This window comes from Salvelinus alpinus, chromosome 1 (assembly GCF_045679555.1).
Source record: "Salvelinus alpinus chromosome 1, SLU_Salpinus.1, whole genome shotgun sequence".
NCBI classification, from domain to species: Eukaryota; Metazoa; Chordata; class Actinopteri; order Salmoniformes; family Salmonidae; genus Salvelinus; species Salvelinus alpinus.
The window spans coordinates 10,119,756-10,136,667 of NC_092086.1; the positions used below are offsets into that span (position 1 = coordinate 10,119,756).

The window sequence follows — 16,912 nt, forward strand, 5'->3', positions numbered from 1 at the left end:
CAGGATCCGCCAGAGCCTTCCGCCAGCCAGGATCCGCCAGAGCCTTCCGCCAGCCAGGATCCGCCAGAGCCTTCCGCCAGCCAGGATCCGCCAGAGCCTTCCGCCAGCCAGGATCCGCCAGAGCCTTCCGCCAGCCAGGATCCGCCCCTCAGTCCGGTGCTGCCCCTCAGTCCGGTGCTGCCCCTCAGCCAGGATCTGCCCCTCAGTCAGGTGCTACCCCTCAGTCCGTTACTGCCCTTTGGAATAGTGGGATTGACATGGAGGGTGGATATTGGGAGGAGGCCACGGAAGCGGGGGTTGACTATGGTGGGGTGGGGACCACGACCAGCGCCAGAGCCGCCACCGTGGACAGACGCCCACCCAGACCCTCCCCTAGACTTTGTGCTGGTGCGCCCGGAGTTCGCACCTTAAGGGGGGGTTCTGTCACGTTCCTGACCTGTTTTTCTTTGTCTTGTATTTGTTTTAGTTGGTCAGGGCGTGAGTTGGGTGGGTTGGTCTAGGTTTGATTTTCTATGTTGGGATTTTGGTGTTCGGCCTGGTATGATTCTCAATCAGAGACAGCTGTCAATCGTTGTCCCTGATTGAGAATCATACATAGGCAGCCTGGGTTTCACTTGTGTTTGGTGGGTGTTTGTTCCTGTGTCAGCGTTTGGGCCACACAGGACTGTTTCGGGTTAGTCACGTTTGCTGGTTTTTTGTATTTTGAAGTGTTTTGTTGTTTTTGCATTAAATATGAACACTTACCACTCTGCATCTTGGTCCGATCCATGCTCCTCCTCGTCTGAGGAGGAGAACGACTACGACAGCCGTTACAGTATATGACTATATCAGGATATATATACCTCTCTCTAATGTATATGACTCTATCAGGATATATATACCTCTCTCTAATGTATATGACTCTATCAGGATATATATACCTCTCTCTAATGTATATGACTATATCAGGATATATATACCTCTCTCTAATGTATATGACTATATCAGGATATATATACCTCTCTCTAATGTACATGGCTCTATCAGGATTCACTTTTGACCATTTGACATCTTGTATTTACTGTTGTTTAGGCTGGTTGAATGAGTTGTCTATGAAAGCTACTTCATCTGCAAGAAAACAGGCGGCTGCACCAGTGACTGTAAGTTATGTGATTTCCTCATATGAAATTAAAAGTATGTTTGTAGCCTACGCAGTTACAAAATGGCTGTTGAAACTGTAACACATATTTCTCGGTAACATTAAATAAATGTGTTGGTATGTAGGAAAGACGGGCAGACTCTCGTACTGTAGGTCTAGGCTACCTACAAACTATTATAAGGTTAGGTCGACGTCAGACATTCAATAGTCAGAGTAGGTTGGAGCTATGATCACTGTTGTTGACAAACCTGATGGTCTCTGTGAACTGATCTGAACAGGTTTAGGCTGGTCATCTATGATATGTAGGCTATAGGTGAGGTATAGACCTCGATCTGCATATCACTAACAAACCACTACTATACATTATAACCTAGCCTACTTTACATAATATAACATCTACATATCACTAACAACCCACTATTATACATTATAACCTAGTCTACTTTACATAATATAACATCTACATATCACTAACAACCCACTACTATACATTATAACCTAGTCTACTTTACATAATATAACATCTACATATCACTAACAACCCACTACTATACATTATAACCTAATCTACTTTACATAATATAACATCTCTGACTTGATGCATTAAACAGGTTTAGACTGGTCATCTATGATATGTAGGTTATATACAGTACATTCTCTGTCCTGCTACTGGTAGGACTATAACATTATGTGAACTGACCTGAACAGGTTTAGACTGGTCATCTATGATATGTAGGCTATAGCCGAGGTATAGACCTTGATCTGCATATCACTAACAAACTGCTATTATACATTATAACCTAGTCTACTTTACATGATTTAACATATCTTACCTGTTGCAAATATACTTTCTGAATGGATCAATGATTTCCCCCTCAGATCAATCATGTCCGTTTTAGCCCTTCTGTCTACATTCTCAGATACATTTAGAAAATAACAGATTGAAAGACAATAAATATCTTCCTTTTAATTCACACAAATAATTGTGAGACACGACCTTGTGTTGCTGTACTGTCTATAACTACCTTAACAAACAGTGACTTATTATTATTATTATTATTATTGACAGTTACCATGGAGATGTCATTTCACAACTACATATTCATGTGATTGCATTAAATCACCTGACTGTTTCGATATGTCTGTTAGTAAATGTTTCATAAGAGATCATTAATAAATGATAACAATTGACATTAAAGAATTACTGTGTTAACCACAACCAACATGCTGGATCTCTGTTTAGGGGTCAGTGCTCTAAAATGAGTCTCTCTGGGGAGAGAGAGGAGGGGGGCCCTGCCTCTAAAATGAGTCTCTCTGGGGAGAGAGAGGAGGGGGGCCCTGCCTCTAAAATGAGTCTCTCTGGGGAGAGAGAGGAGGGGGGCCCTGCCTCTAAAATGAGTCTCTCTGGGGAGAGAGAGGAGGGGGGCCCTGCCTCTAAAATGAGTCTCTCTGGGGAGAGAGAGGAGGGGGGCCCTGCCTCTAAAATGAGTCTCTCTGGGGAACATGACACCAAAGCTAAGAGGTGAGATGACAATTTTTGAAATAATTATTAAGAGTTTATTTCCAAAATGCATCACATTTGTTTTTTCATCAGAAATGGTTGCTTAAAGGTACCTTCAATATTACTGTTCTCAGATTTACAGTTAATAGATTCTAGATGGGTATATCTTTATTAAATTATTATTACTATTATTACTGTCCTCTTTTTCAAGATGTGGCCAATTTAAACAGCCACAATACATTTTTAAAAGAAGATTATACATTTTTTGACAACATTTTGTTTCTAAATGGCTGCTGGGTAATTTGATATGCATTGAACTCTTCATTCGTAGGCATCGAATTAAAGGGACAGTTGTAAATCATGCAGCGCCTTGTGTCATGATCGCAGATTTTAGAGAAACAACAAATATCGGTACATATAAGTGTCTTATATCGTCTGAAAGCTTAAATTCTCGTTAAGCGAATGCTACACAGGTTCACTGAGTTGCAAACCAAATGGACAGGTCTAGCTCATTGATTTGTAGATCTGAGGCAGTTTTAACCTCAGAATATGAGCCTAGCAGGTGTTGTGAATGAGTTATGTACTACCCACAGAAGGCCACAGGGAGGAGCAAGAGAGTTATAAGCTCATACTGATTTTTTGCCTTAAAAACCCTAAACATAACCCTTAATTGTATTATATTTATTATTGCAAGGCAGACAACTTGATAAAAAAGCCACATCTGTTTCATTTTTCAAATGTGGTTTGAACTGGGTGACCTAGTAACCTCTATGTGAAAGTCCAGCAATTGGCTTGGGATATGTGGGGCAGGTTTGAGACTGATCTAAGGAATGAGAAAAATACACTTTATTTCTCAGCTGCCTCACCAATGTCTGTACGTGAATTAATACCTTTTAATTGCTAAATATTTCCAATAGATGGCAGCATAAGACCATGAAGCATCAGTTATAGGCTACAAGCAGCAATATGATTGACATAAAATAGCATGCAACCACAGACTATATGTCCCATGATTTTCTAAAATGGTCACTCATTACTTTAGTTAGCTATGTATCTCGTATTAGGGCTGTGTTGCTTTTGGGAGAGCAAAAAAATAGTGACAATAGCAGGTATTGAACCCCGGGTAAATAATCACTAGTCAGAGCCTCAACCTTAGTATACATGCATTATAAAACACATCTTAATATCTGATATTGTGAGTAAACAACCTCGGAATAGAAAAGACAAGAGTGCGTCTTCCAGCCCACCAATAAATTACATAATTCAACCCTCCCGGTTAGTAAATTTACCTCAACATTCCACCGGAGAAGGCAGAGTAACGACACCAGCCTTTTGGCGGGGCTGACTATAACGCTCGCGTCGCTAAATTAATTTCGTTATTAAAAATGACACACTGACACACGCCAACGAGCGTCTAGAAGTCAGTTCTATTTGTGACGCAGTTCGTGCTGCATATCCTCATTGGTTTATAGAAGCAGGTAACCACGTGCCATCTCCTCATTGGTTTATAGAAGCAGGTACCCACGTGCCATCTCCTCATTGGTTTATAGAAGCAGGTATCCACGTGCCATCTCCTCATTGGTTTATAGAAGCAGGTACCCACGTGCCATCTCCTCATTGGTTTATAGAAGCAGGTACCCACGTGCCATCTCCTCATTGGTTTATAGAAGCAGGTACCCACGTGCCATCTCCTCATTGGTTTATAGAAGCAGGTACCCACGTGCCATCTCCTCATTGGTTAATAGAAGCAGGTACCCACGTGCCATCTCCTCATTGGTTTATAGAAGCAGGTACCCACGTGTCATCTCCTCATTGGTTTATAGCAGCAGGTACCCACGTGCCATCTCCTCATTTAGCAAAAAAAACATAATTTAACATAAACATAACTTCTTTAAACAATAAAAGCTAATTTACGAACATTTCTGAAAATGGATATATAGCTTTTTAGAATGAAACTCTTCTTATGTTTCCCCATCTGAGCTCAGAGTAGATGAGAGATGTAATGTTTGTCTCTGTTGTGTTGAAGCCAAATCAAGCAGGAGAGACCAGCCTCCCCTGTACCCAGCTGTGTGTCCATGAAGAGTGACTGGTCTATGATGCATCCTATATACTTTAGAGAGGGAGACTTTTCTACTGAACAAAGGTAAGAAGAACTCATGGGTCATGGTCAGTGAGTTAAACAACACTGTCTGTAGTCATTTCTCCTCTCCCATTTTCACATTTCTTTTTGTTATGTTCATAATCCATAGGCTAATCATTTTGTCCATTTTCATAGTCCTGAAACAATATTAAACAAACACAACATTCCCTCCGTGTGTGTGTGTGTGTGTGTGTGTGTGTGTGTGTGTGTGTGTGTGTGTGTGTACTCCCTGGATGAGGAGATGTAATCTCATGTTTTGTCCACAGAAACCAACAGGAGAGATCAGAGTCAGAGATTCTCAGTGGTCAGTCTTCCCAGAGTCATCAAACAGACCTGGACTCCATATTCAGTGTATGTGGTCCTGTTATGTACATTTGTTTTTGTTTACCTCAAGAAAAGTTGATCTGTCAATCATTCATTAATGTGTTAATGAGAATGCATTTCTTCTCTTGCTTAACTTATTTAATTTACTTATTTCAGTTGCTTGAAGAGAATATTATGACATTTGTGAAGAACGAGCTGAAGATGTTCAAGAGGATTCTTAGTCCAGAACTCCCAGAAGGCTTTGAGAGTCAGAAGCAGGAAGTGGTGGATGCTGAAGATGAGAAGCAGGAGAGCAGTGCCAGAGAGGGGGCTCTGAAGATCACACTGCACCTCCTGAGGAAAATGAACCAGAAGGAGCTTGCTGACACACTGGAGAAATGTAAGAGCTGTCTGCCTCATGTTGAATGCTGTTTTATAACATTTAAAAGCTGTAGCTAAAGTACAGCTAAAGTAGCTGTGTAACTCAATGATATTGTAGCAGCCTTAACACAACACCTAGTGACCTCATCAAGTAGCAGCAGGGATGTGTTGTGGTGATTAATTTAGAGAGAGAGACAACATTAATAATACCATCAATAATACCAATAATAATATAATCAGTCACACCAGTCTGTAATGCATTATGAAAACATTTACACATTTATACAGTCAGTTAAGAGAAAAAATTATTATAATGTAAAACTTTATAACAGTCCTTCAATACTGTAGGCATTAAAACAGACGTAATATTAATATCCTCTGTGTTATTCCTAGATTCAGATGAGTTTGCTGTGATTTGCCAACGTGAACTCAAATCTAATCTAAAGAAGAAGTTTCAATGTGTATTTGAGGGGATCGCTAAACAAGGAAACCCAGCACTTCTCAATAAGATCTACACAGAGCTCTACATCACAGAGGGCGGAACAGGAGAGGTCAATAATGAACATGAGCTGAGACAGATTGAGACAACAACCAGGAAACAAGCAAGACCAGAGACTGCAATCAAATGTAACGACATCTTCAAACCCTTAACTGGACAAGACAAACTTATCAGAACTGTGCTGACAAAGGGAGTCGCTGGCATTGGAAAAACAGTCTCTGTGCAGAAGTTCATTCTGGATTGGGCTGAAGGAAAAGCAAATCAGGATGTCCAATTTGTATTTTCATTCCCTTTCCGGGAGCTGAATTTGATGAAAGAGGACAAACACACTTTCATTGAACTCCTCAATCACTTCTCAATGGAAACCAAACAATCAGGAATCTCCATCTACAACAAGTACAAAGTTCTGTTCATCTTTGATGGTCTGGATGAGTGCCGACTGCCCCTAGACTTCCAGAAGAACAAGATCTGTTGGGACGTCACAGAGTCAACCTCAGTGGATGTTCTGCTGACAAATCTCATCAAGGGAAATCTGCTTCCCTCTGCTCTCCTCTGGATTACTACCCGACCTGCAGCAGCCAATACGATCCCTTCAGTGTGTGTTGACCAGGTGACAGAGGTACGAGGGTTCAGTGACCCACAGAAGGAGGAGTACTTCAGGAAGAGATTCAGTGATGAGGCCCTGGCCAGCAGAATCATCTCACACATACAGACATCAAGGAGCCTCCACATCATGTGCCACATTCCAGTCTTCTGTTGGATTTCTGCAACAGTCCTTGAACACATGCTGAAACATAAGAGAGAAGAGATGCCCAAGACTCTGACTGAGATGTACACACACCTTGTGGAGTTTCATACCAAACAGAAGAATGAAAAGTATCTTGGGAAAGAAGAGACAGGTCCACACTGGAATAAAGAGATCATTCTGTCACTGGGAAAACTGGCTTTTCAGCAGCTTGTGAATGGCAATCTGATTTTCTATGTAGAAGACCTGAAAGAGGCTGGCATTGATGTCAATGAAGCCTCAGTGTACTCAGGATTGTGCACACAGCTCTTTAAAGAGGAATGTGGGCTGTACCAGGACAAGGTGTACTGCTTTGTTCATCTGAGCATTCAGGAGTTTCTGGCTGCTGTATATGTGTTCCTCACATTCATCAACAACAATGAGAATCTAATGGACGAACTGCAAACAAACAACAAGTCTGAAGTTACTTTCTACAAGAGTGCTGTGGATAAAGCCTTACAAAGTGAGACGGGAAACCTGGACCTTTTCCTCCGCTTCCTTCTGGGCCTCTCACTGGAGTCCAATCAGAAGCACTTACGAGGTCTAATGACAAAGACAAGAAGCAGCTCACAGAGCCATGAAGAAACAGCCAAGTACATCAAGGAGAAGATCGGGGAAAATCCCTCTCCAGAGAGGAGCATCAATCTGTTCCACTGTCTGAATGAACTGAATGACCATTCTCTAGTGGAGGAGATCCAAAGATACCTGAGATCAGGAAGTCTCTCAGAAGACGAACTGTCACCTGCACAGTGGTCAGCTCTGGTCTTTGTGTTGCTGACTTCAGAAAAGGAGCTGGATGTGTTTGACCTGAAGAAATACTCCAGATCAGAGGAAGGTCTTCTGAGGCTGCTGCCAGTGGTCAAAGCCTCCAGAGCTGTTCTGTGAGTAAATAAAATGACATATAAGAACTAATCATCAGGAAGCAATATTCAGTTTAGAGAAAATGATGTATTATAATATGTATATAATATTATATTGAATAACATACTGAATCAATGCATTGATGTTTACATTAGTATAACAAAATGACCATATAGTTCTAGAAGACAGAAGATTAATCTTTATGTTGTTTGGGAGAATTAACTAAATGCATCTGCCATTGTCCTTCTACACTACTGTTAAATTAACAGTGTGTTTGTGAAGTCATGATGATCTCTTTGTCAGGCTGTCAGGCTGTGGAGTCACAGAGGAAGGCTGTGCTTCTCTGGTCTCAGCTCTGGAGTCAAACCCCTCACACCTGAGAGAGCTGGATCTGAGTAACAATGACCTGAAGGATTCAGGAGTGGAGCTGCTCTCTGCTGGACTGGGGAATCCCCACTGTAAACGGGAGACTCTGAGGTCAGTATTCCTGTAGTTGGTCAACAAGTATTTGTATTGTATTGTATTTATTATGGATCCCCATTAGTTCCTGCTAAAGCAGCAGCTACTCATCCTGGGGTCCAGTAAAATGAAGCCAGTTTATACAATGTTACAACATTACAATACATTCACATATTTCACAACACACTGTGTGCCCTCAGGCCCCGACCACATATCTACAGTACTAAATCCATGTTTATAGTGAGTATGTTAGTGTGTGTGTGTGTGTGTGCCAATGTGTGTATCTCTTCACAGGCCCCGCTGTTCCATAAGGTGTTTTTTTAATCATTTTTTAAAATCTAATTTTTACTGCTTGCATCAGTAACTTGATGTAGAATAGAGTTCCATGTAGTCATGGCTCTATGTAGTACTGTGGAATAGAGTTCCATGTAGTCATGGCTCTATGTAGTACTGTGGAATAGAGTTCCATGTAGTCATGGCTCTATGTAGTACTGTGGAATAGAGTTCCATGTAGTCATGGCTCTATGTAGTACTGTGGAATAGAGTTCCATGTAGTCATGGCTCTATGTAGTACTGTGGAATAGAGTTCCATGTAGTCATGGCTCTATGTAGTACTGTGGAATAGAGTTCCATGTAGTCATGGCTCTATGTAGTACTGTGGAATAGAGTTCCATGTAGTCATGGCTCTATGTAGTACTGTGGAATAGAGTTCCATGTAGTCATGGCTCTATGTAGTACTGTGGAATAGAGTTCCATGTAGTCATGGCTCTATGTAGTACTGTGGAATAGAGTTCCATGTAGTCATGGCTCTATGTAGTACTGTGGAATAGAGTTCCATGTAGTCATGGCTCTATGTAGTACTGTGGAATAGAGTTCCATGTAGTCATGGCTCTATGTAGTACTGTGGAATAGAGTTCCATGTAGTCATGGCTCTATGTAGTACTGTGGAATAGAGTTCCATGTAGTCATGGCTCTATGTAGTACTGTGGAATAGAGTTCCATGTAGTCATGGCTCTATGTAGTACTGTGGAATAGAGTTCCATGTAGTCATGGCTCTCTGTAGTACTGTGGAATAGAGTTCCATGTAGTCATGGCTCTATGTAGTACTGTGCGCCTCCCATAGTCTGTTCTGGACTTGCGGACTGTGAAGAGACCTCTTGTGGCATGTCTTGTGGGGTATACATGGGTGTCTGAGCTGTGAGCTAGTTGTTTAAAAAGACAGCTCGGTACATTCAGAATGTCAGCACATTTTACAAATACTGGCAGTGATGAAGTCAATCTCTCCTCCACTTTCAGCCAGGAGAGATTGACATGCATATTATTAATATTAGCTCTCTGTGTACATCCAAGGGCCATCCGTGCTGCCCTGTTCTGAGCCAATTGCAACTTTCCTAAATCCTTTTTTGTGGCACCTGACCACACGACTGAACAGTAGTCAAGATGCGATAAAACTATGGCCTGTAGGACCTGCCTTGTTGATAGTGTTGTTAAAACTTCTTATGGCTGCAGGGGCAGTATTGAGTAACTTGGAAAAAGGTGCCCATTTCAAACGGCCTCGTACTCAATTCTTGCTCGTACAATATGCATATTATTAATACTATTGGATAGAAAACACTCTCTAGTTTCTAAAACCGTTTGAATTATTTCTCTAAGTGAAACAGAACTCATTCTGCAGCCCACTTCCTATCAGGAAGTGAGATTTCTGAACTCGAGGTCTCTGTTCAAGGGCTTGCCTATAAATGGGCATGATACGTATTGGTATACAAACACGTCATACACCTTCCCCTAGATGTCAAGAGGAAGTGAGAGAAGAAATGAGTTGATTATCTTGGTCTGAGGTGGAATAAATCCTCTTGGAATGACGTGTCCGCCATTTCCTGTTTTTTCGAAAGCGCGAAGATGAACCTGGAATCGCCTTCTGGAAAGCTGTCGTTATAGGCGAATACAATCTCCGGCTTTGATTTTATTTGATACATGTTACAATATCATCGTAAAGTATGTTTTTTCAATATAGTTTTATTAGATTATTGAAATTTATTCGGGACGTTAGGCGTGTTGCGTTGTTTGACTTTGTTCACGAAGGAGAGCTTAGCACCACTTGGCCAGTGTGCTTGCTAATTCAAGAGGGAAAGAGGTCGTTCTGAATCCAAACAAAGACGGTTTTGGACAAAGGACCCCTTGTACAACATTCTGATGGAAGCTCACCAAAAGTAGGACCCATTTTGGGATGCTATTTCATATATCTGTCGAACTGTGCTATCGCTACCGATTACCTGGAATCAATGCTGTTGTGCGTTAGCTATTGTAGTAAGCTAATATAACGCTATATTGTGTTTTCGCTGTAAAACACTAAAAAATCGGAAATATTGGCTGTATTCACAAGATCTTTGTCTTTCATTTGCTATACACCATATATTTTTCAGAAAACGTTTTTGATGAGTATTTAGGTATTTGACGTTGGTGTCTGTAATTACTCTGGCTGCTTCGGTGCTATTTCTGACTGTAGCTGTGATGGTAGCAGTAATGTAAAACTGATTTATAGCTCAAATATGCACATTTTTCGAACAAAACATAGATTTATTGTGTAACATGTTATAGGACTGTCATCTGATAAAGTTGTTTCTTGGTTAGTTTGGTTGGATCTTGGTTAGTTAGGTTGGCTTTGTGCATGCTACCTGTGCTGTGAAAAATGTCTGTCCTTTTTTGTATTTGGTGGTGAGCTAACATAAATATACGTGGTGTTTTCGCTGTAAAACATGGGATAAATACACCAGGGAAACACAGGGATAAATACACCAGGGAAACACAGGGATAAATACACCAGGGAAACACAGGGATATATATACCAGGGAAACACAGGGATAAATACACCAGGGAAACACAGGTATATATACACCAGGGAAACACAGGGATATATACACCAGGGAAACACAGGGATATATACACCAGGAAAACACAGGGATATATACACCAGGGAAACACAGGGATAAATACACCAGGGAAACACAGGGATAAATACACCAGGGAAATAAGTGACACCTGGAGGGGGTGGAGACAATCACAAGACAGGTGAAACAGATCAGGGTTTGACATGAATATGGAGAAAAATATGTTGCCACTATTTTCACCACCAAAGAATATCAGTGTGATTTTAATATGATTTGACTCTTTGCAGGCTGTCAGGCTGTCTAGTCACAGAGGAAGGCTGTGCTTCTCTGGTCTCAGCTCTGAGATCAAACCCCTCACACCTGAGAGAGCTGGACCTGAGCTACAATCACCCAGGAGACTCAGGAGTCAGACTGCTCTCTGCTGGACTGGAGGATCCACACTGCAGACTGGAGAAACTCAAGTATGTAGAGGGTTTATGTCCATGTTCATATCAGACATGTTTGACTTATCAGGCTGGTTAAGACTAACATTCTGACCACCACTTGGACACAGTTATATGCTGACTGTGTGTGTGTGTGTGTGTGTGTGTGTGTGTGTGTGTGTGTGTGTGTGTGTGTGTGTGTGTGTGTGTGTGTGTGTGTGTGTGTGTGTGTGTGTGTGTGTGTGTGTGTGTGTGTGTGTGTGTGTGTGTGTGTGTGTGTGTGTGTGTGTGTGTGTGTGTGTGTGTGTGTGTGTGTGTGTGAGTTCAGGTGTATCACTCAATGACTGTCTGTTCTTCTGCTTACCGCTACAGTGTGGAACATGGTGGAGAGAACACAATGAAACCTGGGCTTAGAAAATGTGAGTGTTGACTGCTGTGAAGAATATGACTAAGAATAAGTCTTAATTCAAGTTAAGTCAAAGACCACCATCATTACTTACTTGGTCATATTAAATATCAGCTGTAGTTCTACAGAAGCAGAAATCAGGGACACCAAAGTTTACAAAGAGTTGCTTTGAGAGTGTGTGTGTGTGTGTGTGTGTGTGTGTGTGTGTGTGTGTGTGTGTGTGTGTGTGAGGTGATTGTGTTACATAAGAAATGTCTCTTTGTTTGTTCACGATCTGTGTGTGTGTGTGTTCAACATTTGTGTGTGTGTGTGTTCAGGCATGCATAGAGGTGTGTGTGTGAGTGTGTGTGTGTGTGTAATTAATGGGAATAAGTGTGTTTTATATTACCATACAGTATAACAGATGATCATTCAACAAGTCTCAAGTTACCTTAACTTCTCCTTTTGATACCTAGAAACATCTACATTAAATGAATTAGTGAAAAGTGAGTTAACATTCTAATGTGAATGATGATGATTTCTAATATTGTGTCTGGTTTCATCCATCAGATGTCTGTGATCTCACACTGGACCCAAACACAGTAAACAGACTCCTCTCTCTGTCTGAGGAGAACAGGAAGGTGACACGTAGGAGAGAGGAGCAGCCGTATCCTGATCACACAGAGAGATTTGAGGACTGTGGACAGGTGCTGTGTAGAGAGGGTCTGACTGGGCGCTGTTACTGGGAGGTAGAGTGGAGTGGGAGGGGGGCTGAAATAGGAGTGACATATAAGGGAATCAGCAGGAGAGGAGAGGGTGATGACAGTCTGATTGGATACAATGACACGTCCTGGAGTCTGCGCTGCTCTGACAACAGATACAGAGCCTGGCACAATTGTAATCGGACTCCCATAGACGTCCCCACTTCCAGCTCCCACAGAGTAGGAGTGTATCTGGACTGGCCAGCCGGCACTCTGTCCTTCTATAGAGCCTCCTCTGACACACTGACCCACCTGATCACATTCACCTCCACATTCACTGAGCCCCTCTATCCAGGGTTTAGGGTTCATTATGTTGACTCCTCAGTGTCCCTGAAATAATAACCTGACAAACACACACACACACACACACACACACACACACACACTGGACACACTGCACACACACACACACACACACACACACACACACACACACACACACACACACACACACACACACACACACACACACACACACACACACACACACTGGACACACACACACACACTGGACACACACACACACACACATGGACACACACACACACTGGACACACACACACACACACTGGACACACACACACACACACACACACACACACTGGACACACTGGACACACACACACACTGGACACACACACTCACACTGGACACACACACTCACACTGGACACACACACACTGGACACACACACACACTGGACACACACACACACACACTCACACTGGACACACACACACACTGGACACACACACACACACACACACTGGACACACACACACTCACACTGGACACACACACACAGACAGACTGGACACACACACACACACACACACACACACACTGGACACACACACACACTGGACACACACTCACACTCACACTGGACACACACACACACTCACTGGACAGATACACACACACACACTGGACAGATACACACACACACACACACACACACTGGACAAACACACACACACTGGACAAACACACACACCCACACACACACTGGACAAACACACACACCCACACACACACTGGACACACAGGACACACACACACACACTGGACAAACAAACACACACACACACCACACACACACACACACACACACACACACACACACACACACACACACACACACACACACACACACACACACACGCACACACACACACACACTGGAGAAACACACACACACACACACACACACACACACACACACACACACACACAGTGGACACACACACACACACACACACGTCTTCCTATAATTTTGTGTTAAAATACCAATGTGATCATTTGTTGTTGTCTTTTATGTTGAATAACAAATTGTATAATTATATATGGATATACGCTCCATAGTTGTACAAGTATACAAGGATATATTGTACTTTTATAATAAAACATACTTGAAACAAGAAAAGCATGTTAATTGTGAAAACAGTTTGGTTATTGATGTTACGTTTCCTCTGTCAGGTTGACGTTAACCTGCGACTGGTTGAAACATGAAACAAATATGAAATTAAATACAAAACGATTAAATATGTAAAATAAATTAAACAAACTGTACAATTTGTACGACAAGAGTGTTGTGATGCAGGGTCACTATAGCAACAGACTCTCTCTGCTCTCTCTGCTCTCTCTGCTGTCTGTCTCTGCTCTCTCTGCCCTGTGCTCTCTCTCTCTGCTCTCCCTCTCTGCTCTCTGCTCTCTCTGCCCTCTCTCTTCTCTCTGCTCTGCTCTCTCTCTTTTCTCTGCTCTCTCTGCTCTATCTCTCACTCTCTGCTCTCTCAGCCTGCTCTCTTTCTCTCTGCTCTCTCTTCTCTCAGCCTGCTCCCTGCTCTCTCTCTGTTCTCTGCTCTCTCTCTCTCTATGCTCTCTGCTCCCTCTGCTCTGCTGTTCTCTCTTTTCTCTGCTCTCTCAGCACTCTCTGCTCTCTCTGCTCTCTCTGTTCTCTCTCACTCTGCTCTCTGCTCCCTCTGCTCTCCCTGCTGTCTCTCTCTGCTCTCTCTGCTCTATATCTCTGCTCTCTTCTCTCTACTCTCTCTTCTCTCTGTTCTCTGCTCTCTCTCTCTCTCTCTCCCTCTGCTCTCTCTGCTCTCTCTCTCTGTTCTCTACTTTCTCTACTCTGCTCTCTCTCTCTTGTCTCTCTTTTCTCTGCTCTCTCTCTGCTCTCTGCTCTCTCTGCTGTCCGCTCTCTCTGTGCTCTCTCTGCTCTCTATTGCTCTCTCTGCTATCTCTTCTCTCTGCTCTCGCTGCCCTCTCTCTGCTCTATCTTTCACTCTCTGCTCTCTCTCTCTGCTCTCTCCCTCCCTGCTCTCTCTCGCTCTCTGCTTTCTCTTCTCTCTCTTCTCTCTCAGCCTGCTCTCTCTCTGCTCTCTGCTCTGCTGTTCTCTCTTTTCTCTGCTCTCTCTCTGCTCTCTCTCTGCTCTCTCACTCTATGCTCTCTCACTCTCTCTTTGCTTTCTCAGCCTGCTCTCTGCTCTCTCTGCTCTCCGCTCTCTCTGCTCTCTCTCACTCTCTCTGCTCTCTCTGCTCTCTCTGCTCTCTATTGCTCTCTCTGCTCTCTCAGCACTCTCTGTTCTCTCTCTGCTCTCTCTCTGCTCTCTCTCTGCCCTCTCTGTTTTCTCTCTCTGCTCTCTGCTCTCTCTACTCTCCCTCTGCTCTCTCTGCTGTCTCTCTCTACTCTCTCTCTGCTCTCTCTCTCTGTTCTCTGCTCTCTCTCTCCCTCTGCTCTCTCTGCTCTCTCTCTGCTCTCTCTCTCTGCCTTCTCTGCTCTCTCACTCTATGCTCTCTCACTCTATGCTCTCTCACTCTCTCTTTGCTTTCTCAGCCTACTCTCTGCTCTCTCTCTGGTCTCTGCTCTCTCTCTCTCCATCTGCTCTCTCGCACTCTGCCCTCTCTCCTCTCTCTCTCACTCTGCTCTCTCTGCTCTCTCTCTTTACTCTCTCAGCCTACTCTCTGCTCTCTCTCTGCCCTCTCTGCTCTCTCTCTATGCTCTCTCTGTGCTCTGCTCGCTCAGCTCTCTCTGCTCTCAGCTCTCTCTCTCTGCTCTCTCTCTCTGCCCTCGCTGTTCACTCTCTCAATTCAATTCAATTCAATTCAATTGACTTTATTGACATGGCAAGTTCATTATTACTTACATTGTCAAAGTATACATATCGAAAAATTTAAATTAAATATATATGTATATATATACAAAATATATATATATTGTGGCAAAGAAGGGGGTCGAGTGATAAATGGCAGATATGTGAGAGCAGAACTAATAAACGGGCTCTGCCCGATCACTAAAATGGCCACCCCGATCAGAACTACAGATCACAAAATGGCCGACTGCCAAAACTACAAGTCCCAGAAGCAAGGGGAACCCTCAGAAGGTGGAGCCAACACACAGATAAAGGGTCAAGAAAAACCAGGAAGGGGAAGTGAGGGCTGGAAGGATCTGTGAACCATAGAGAAAGAGACAATAGATATTGGCTGGATTTACTGTGTATGAGCTGGACTGTTTTGGACTTACCTGTTGGTGTTTGGACCTGGACCTACTGAGAACCCGATTCGTGTACCGAACCCTGCTATCCTTGACCTTGCCTACGACCTGGGTGGACCAGAACGGAGAGACAAACACACAGGTACTGTCCTGTTCGAAAGAACTCTCATTCTGGGGTAATTTGGTGACAGTTTCCCACTTAATTTGTGACAAATGCTCATAACCTTGAAGAGGTTTGCCACAATATTTATATATAAATAAATGGTGGGACTAACAGCAATAATAATAGTAGTAGTGGACATGGGATTACCATTAATAACAGCTACAACAACAATATTAATCAGAACAACAATACATTAAAGCAATGGTAGTAGACCAGTGTAGTAGACCAGTGTCAACATGACTGAGAAGACATATGACCTGGTATGAAAGACAAAACAAAACTAAACTAAATGGGAAATATTATCAACATTATTTTGCATTTTTCACTGGCTGTCCCTCAGGCTGTGGCAGGAGGACACATATTTGGCTGCCAAAACTGCACATTTTGGCTTTTCACCCAATAAATATTTGATTTTTTCTTCATATTTTATAGTTTCAAATTCTTTGTATTGAATTAGAATTTTGGGAAAGAAATATGCTCTTAGGTCTGAGTATTTGTCACAGTGTAATAGGAAATGCAGCTCTGTCTCTACCTCTCCCCTGGAGCAGAGTGAGCACAGCCTGTCCTCTCTGGGCAGCCAGGTTTGTCTGTGACGACCGGTCTCTATAGCCAGACTGTGCTCACTGAGTCTGTACCTAGTCAATGTTTTTCTCAGTTTTCTATCAGTCACAGTGGTCAGATAGTCTGCCACCATGTACTGTCTGTTTAGAGCCAAGTAGCGTTGAAGTTTACTT

The 16,912-nt window shown here is 42.8% G+C and overlaps 2 protein-coding genes across 2 annotated transcripts in view; both read left to right on the top strand.

Moving 5' to 3' along the window:
• The first annotated feature begins 939 nt into the window (after positions 1-939).
• LOC139530907 (NACHT, LRR and PYD domains-containing protein 12-like) overlaps positions 940-16,912 on the top strand; it is a 134,512-nt gene continuing 118,539 nt past the window's right edge. The window contains exons 1-2 of the mRNA XM_071327806.1: positions 940-1,139; positions 2,382-2,660. Of these exons, the coding sequence (XP_071183907.1) occupies positions 2,398-2,660 (263 nt within the window). The 5' untranslated portion in view covers positions 940-1,139; positions 2,382-2,397. The remainder of the gene's footprint in view (positions 1,140-2,381; positions 2,661-16,912) is intronic.
• Positions 4,959-13,952, top strand: LOC139568714 (NLR family CARD domain-containing protein 3-like). Its single transcript, XM_071390784.1, has 7 exons — positions 4,959-5,130; positions 5,260-5,482; positions 5,857-7,627; positions 7,911-8,084; positions 11,242-11,415; positions 11,749-11,795; positions 12,332-13,952. The coding sequence occupies exons 2-7, from the start codon at positions 5,278-5,280 to the stop codon at positions 12,859-12,861; spliced, it is 2,901 nt and encodes a 966-aa protein (XP_071246885.1). The 5' UTR covers positions 4,959-5,130; positions 5,260-5,277; the 3' UTR covers positions 12,862-13,952.

Bases quoted from the DNA above. Each gene is read 5' to 3' on its own strand.
- LOC139568714 (XM_071390784.1), top strand. From the start codon at position 5,278: ATGACATTTGTGAAGAACGAGCTGAAGATGTTCAAGAGGATTCTTAGT. The intron at 5,483-5,856 runs GTAAGAGCTGTC...TGTTATTCCTAG, and splicing joins TGCTGACACACTGGAGAAAT to ATTCAGATGAGTTTGCTGTG. The intron at 11,796-12,331 runs GTGAGTGTTGAC...TTCATCCATCAG, and splicing joins GAAACCTGGGCTTAGAAAAT to ATGTCTGTGATCTCACACTG.